Raw genomic sequence first — 5,254 nt, forward strand, 5'->3', positions numbered from 1 at the left:
AAAGCTGATGCTGTGGCAACAGCAGGCAGTAAAATCAGACGTACTTACTGGATTTATTAAAATGGGCTGTGGGAAATTGACAAGCTTTAACCCAGTCAGTGTAAATAAACAGGAATATACAAATGGGATTGCTTCCAGAAATATTCATGGAAACAGTCTTTTGTAATAGCCAGGAGTATGCAAATCCAATCTGTAAATGTGACAGGGTAACACCACGGTAGCAAGTGAAAGACGAAATAATAGAAAAGCTGCCTTGAGGTCTCATTTACTGTTGCTTAACAATTTTTTTTTTTTTTTTTTTTTGCTGGGAAAATACAGTTATTCACATAAGAATCTACGTAATCATGAATTTTCTCATTTTTAAGTTGGTCACATGAATATGCTGCATTGACCAACAGAAAGCTGTTTGAAAGGGGCTTTTGTGTATGCTGTATTTCATATAGCTACACTACTGATAGACAATAGATTTTTTTTGCCCTGCAAAATGTTGCTGAAATTTTGTTAAGCTCAAATTTACCTTTTTTTTTTTTTTTACCAAATGTTCTACACTGAAATCCAGGCATTTCAATAGGAACCAATGCAACCAGGATTTTGCGTGAGGGTGAAAGGTTTACCAAAACAGATTTTTGCAGCAGGTTCAAGCAGAGATGGGGGACTCGAGTCACATGACATGACTCGAGTCAGACTCGATTCGCAAATTTAAGGAATTGAGACTTGCTTGACTATAAATGACTCGACTTGACTTTGACTTGAGATCCAATGACTTGAGACTTGACTTGACTTGACTTGAACTGTATGACTCGAGAATGACTTGATATACATTTATCATCGCAACATCAATTGATGAACAAAATGAAAGCAACAGAACAATTGACGCCGGTCATCAGATTCTGCGCGATTGCCTGACGCACAAGCCCAGAAAAAACATACATCGCGGTGAGCGCGCTAAATACAAAAACATCTCCAAGCATCGTTTTTTTTGGGATATAAACACTAGAAATTGACTATATTCATACAAGAAGATTTGCTGTACGCATAATAACTGGCAAGGGATATCGGACGACCATCACAACCTCGAACAGTCGAACTTCATTCACCACGTCTAAAAGTAAGCTATGGCTTGTTTAACCTGTTTGTTATAGTTAATTTGACTATCTTTAAATCGAGAATATTGGTCAGAACAGCATGCCTCTTTATACACAATTATGTTTTCAAATGTAGATAATGTTGTCAATATTCAAATGATAATCAATGATGTCATATGTTTTGTATAACATTTGCCACATTTCTTTTTAAATCATGCTTTAAAGCCAAACATGTCGTTCTTTCCAATGACAAAAACAACATAGAAAACTGTTAATGTTTTGTCGTGTTTTATGTTTCTCTTAAAGCAGGGTTAGATGTTATCAGGGGTTACATCTATTAGATGTTATAAAAATGCCAGCAGAATTAATATTGCACCCAAAATTCAAAATGTGGTGGAAAAAAATGCCCTAGTACGAGTTATTTTCATAATTATAACATATGATATTAAAAAAAAATATTTCTAGAATATTGACGCGATTGCAAATGTGATAATTATTTTATAAAACAGTTCAGTAAACAAAGAGTGAATATTGTGATGTGACATTTAGATATAGCCTAATATTCCAAATATTTTCTGTTTTTGCTCGATTTCTCCAATGACAATAGTTCCAAACAAGCCACAGAAAGAGTTATGCGTATTTGTGATTCAGTGACCTAGTTGCTTAGTTCCAGAACGAGTCTGCCGTTTTGAACATAAGTTAAATGAATGCTTCTATGACTCGTAAATTAATACGGTAATTTGGCGCAACCTATTGGCGGTTTTAACTTCATAATTAAAAATATATAAAGTAACTTGTATTAAGGGTATGCCAGTTTGAAGAATGCCTTTGGTCGCATAGGAATTATACTTGAATTGTGAATTGTTTAATACCTTTTAATGGTCTTCTGCAATGTTTGAGGCATATTTATTTTTTCATGCTTTAATGTTGGCCTAATTTCAGTTACATTTAGATTTAGTAACCACTCAGCTATATGTGGAAATGCATATATTAAAAAAAAATAAAGTTGCAAATAAAACCATAGTCCACAACTTCTGTAGTTTTAACTTATTTTAATATATAAATTCAGTGAAATCGTCAAACGTTTACGACTTGCCAGTGACTTGTGACCCAAGCTACGACTTGACTTTCTTGACATAAGGCAGTGACTTGACTTGACTTGACTTTATAAAAAATTTACTTGGACTTTCTTGAGACTCGAAGGTTGCTTGTGACTTGCACATGTGTGACTTACTCCCACCTCTGGGTCCAAGTTATGTGAATTCACAATGACCAACGGAAAGCTATAGGCCTACTTGGTTTGAAATAAATTTCAACATTCAAAGCTGTTCTAAAATACTCTATAAACACACGCGTGACCACATTACATAAGTATTATTTTCCTGCTGCATTTGTGAGATGCTTGGCAACAATTCTGCTAAACATTGCTTATAACTACATTGCTTGGCAGAAGAATTGCTATTTGTTTTCAATCAATTCTTAAATTTAAAATGGTCCCATGAATAGTTTACAGAAGAGATACTGTTCTCTCATTTTAAACCACAGCTTCATGGGGTAGGCTACTAGAAACCAGCTACCCTCTTCCAGATCACAGCAACCAACTTAAGATTTTCCAGAAACTTAAGGTTTTTACTACTTTCTTTCATGCAGAGGCAGTGTATCCTTTAAAAAGGTTCATCACATTGCCTATACCATTTTTGTTTGTTTGTTTTTGTGAATTAACTTGATAATTCATCAATAACAACTATTAGGGTGAAATAGAGGTGTGCTAACAATCTCAATGATTATATTTAAATCATGAAATGACATATGAACCCAAAAGAAGGTAAATCCGTAAACACTTTAGACGTGACGTCACCCCGTCTCTGAGACGTTGACATCAGGAGCGCGCATGCGTCAACGCCGTCGGTACGTAGATCAGTTTGGTTTCGCAAGGTCGATCTCAGCTCCGCTAGCTGACAAACATGATGTCCCTTGCTGCTCGTTCGGGGACGTTTTCCCCTTACTTACAAGCTACAAATTATGTCGTGGCGGGTCCACTAAAGCCTCTCATACCCGGTGTCGTCATGAAGACCGATAAACTGTTGATGGACACGAAGAAACCGTTCCTGTGCCGCGAGTCCTTGTCTGGGCAGAGCGCTAAGAGCGGCCTCGCCGTATCCATCAGTCTCAACGGTGAGTCTCAATGCACGGTTTAGTGAAATCGAGAGTGCCGGTCTCCTCATAGCGCGAGGAGGTCGTGCAGCGGGCGCTCGCTCGCTCAAGGGGACGATTAAATCACATATGTTGAATGTGTATTGCGAAATAGTTAGGTTGACTGAGGCCTCGTTAATGTCCTCGCCATTAACGTTACGTAAGTTAACGTTAACTTAGTGGTTAGAAAATAAGCAGGCGACTTTTATATGTATAAATGTGGTAAAATATCTTTATTGCCATGTCAAAGTCCTTTATGGACGGCTTACGATTACATGGTAAAATAAATGGCAGGATATTGTAGAATTCGGGTAATTTCATGTATGTTTTAGGATAAATCTAGCTAACAGTTTCTGGCTAAGATAGGCCTAACGTTACTGTTACGTGTTGCTGACGTAACTTAGAAGATAAACTAGTTTGCTCTTATAGAAGCAGTGTTTTTAATGTTATTTATTACAGCAGTTTCAGAGTGTGCTGATAAGAGACAAGTAACGTTAGTTGAAGAATCCTAAACATGATCAAGAGTTTTCAACATTTACAGACCCAGGCACCCCCGGACATTACAAGCTAAATAGACCTGGTCTAAACTAGCAAATTTACAACAACTTTGATTACCAATATGAGTTAGGCTTTACAATGTGTAGCAGATCATTAGTTGGAAGTAGAAAATAGTATAAACATTGTTTTAATGTCTTTGGATGTTTTATAAAGCAACATAATATTAAGGCCACATCGAATATCTGATTGATTTACATACATGTCAAAGATCAAATGAGTTTTCCCCAATGGTTTGTTGATATAGAGAGCAGGTCAGTTTTAATTCCTTTGTGCATACGGATATATAATACGGATATATTTTTCATTCTTTTTTTAGCTCGTTCTTCAGTGCGATTCGCCCACACAGACATCAAGATCCCTGATTTCTCTGACTATCGCCGACCTGAGGTTTTGGACTCAAAGAAGTCCTCACAAGAGAGTGGCGATGTCCGGCGGGCCTTCTCCTATCTTGTCACAGGTTCCACTGCTGTGATTGGAGTCTATACAGCCAAGACAGTTGTCACACAGTTTATCTCGTCCATGAGTGCCTCAGCTGACGTGTTGGCTCTGTCCAAGATTGAAGTCAAGCTATCAGACATCCCTGAGGGTAAGAACATGACCTTCAAATGGAGAGGGAAGCCGCTGTTTGTGCGCCACAGAACAGAAAAAGAGATTGCAACTGAAGCAGATGTCAATCTCTCAGAGCTCCGGGACCCGCAGCACGACAAAGACCGAGTTCAGAACCCGACCTGGGTTATTGTCATCGGTGTGTGCACCCATCTGGGTTGTGTGCCCATTGCTAATGCTGGTGACTATGGTGGCTATTACTGCCCGTGCCACGGCTCTCATTACGACGCATCTGGTCGCATTAGGAAAGGCCCTGCTCCGCTCAATCTGGAGGTGCCTTTCTATGAGTTCCCAGATGATGATACAGTGATAGTAGGATAAAGGACTGTACTATAATACTATAATCAAAAATGAACATGTGCTTTACTTGTTTGATTTTTGTCTTGTTTCAGACACATTATTTGCATTGACTCAATGGGTGACAGGTTAATTGCAAGTAATAAAGTGTATTTTATCTGATGGAAACCTCACTCAGCTCTTATTTATTGTCTCAATATACAGCATCGCATGGGTTGTTTAATTTTATGCATTGCAGGTTTTTCAGATAAGGAGCAAATTTGATCTTAACATTGCCATAACACAGTTGTTAAAGTGATAAAGACAGAGACTAGAAAGTCAGGTAGGTGATGTTTGCAGAGTTTAGGAGAACAAAAACGTAATTTGCATTACAATATACATGCAATGACACTTCACTGATTTATATATATATATATATATATATATATATATATATATATATATATATATATATATATATATATATCATAATCAGTGGTAAAGTGACAACTGTGTGATTGTAGCTTGGTTTCAGT

General features: G+C 37.4%; 1 protein-coding gene across 1 annotated transcript; it reads left to right on the forward strand.

Moving 5' to 3' along the window:
• The first annotated feature begins 2,957 nt into the window (after nt 1–2,957).
• Nucleotides 2,958–4,912, forward strand: uqcrfs1 (ubiquinol-cytochrome c reductase, Rieske iron-sulfur polypeptide 1). Its single transcript, XM_077229275.1, has 2 exons — nt 2,958–3,260; nt 4,153–4,912. The coding sequence occupies exons 1-2, from the start codon at nt 3,050–3,052 to the stop codon at nt 4,761–4,763; spliced, it is 822 nt and encodes a 273-aa protein (XP_077085390.1). The 5' UTR covers nt 2,958–3,049; the 3' UTR covers nt 4,764–4,912.
• Nucleotides 4,913–5,254: the final 342 nt, after the last annotated feature.

Source organism: Siphateles boraxobius, unplaced genomic scaffold, assembly GCF_051911475.1.
Source record: "Siphateles boraxobius isolate OS27281-9 unplaced genomic scaffold, OSU_SipBor_1 130, whole genome shotgun sequence".
Taxonomy (NCBI): Eukaryota; Metazoa; Chordata; class Actinopteri; order Cypriniformes; family Leuciscidae; genus Siphateles; species Siphateles boraxobius.

What these genes read in the sequence shown, in the direction of transcription:
- uqcrfs1 (XM_077229275.1), top strand. Translation starts at nt 3,050, where the DNA reads ATGATGTCCCTTGCTGCTCGTTCGGGGACGTTTTCCCCTTACTTACAA. An exon ending in CGTATCCATCAGTCTCAACG is followed by an intron (nt 3,261 to 4,152) that starts GTGAGTCTCAAT and finishes TTCTTTTTTTAG; the next exon opens with CTCGTTCTTCAGTGCGATTC.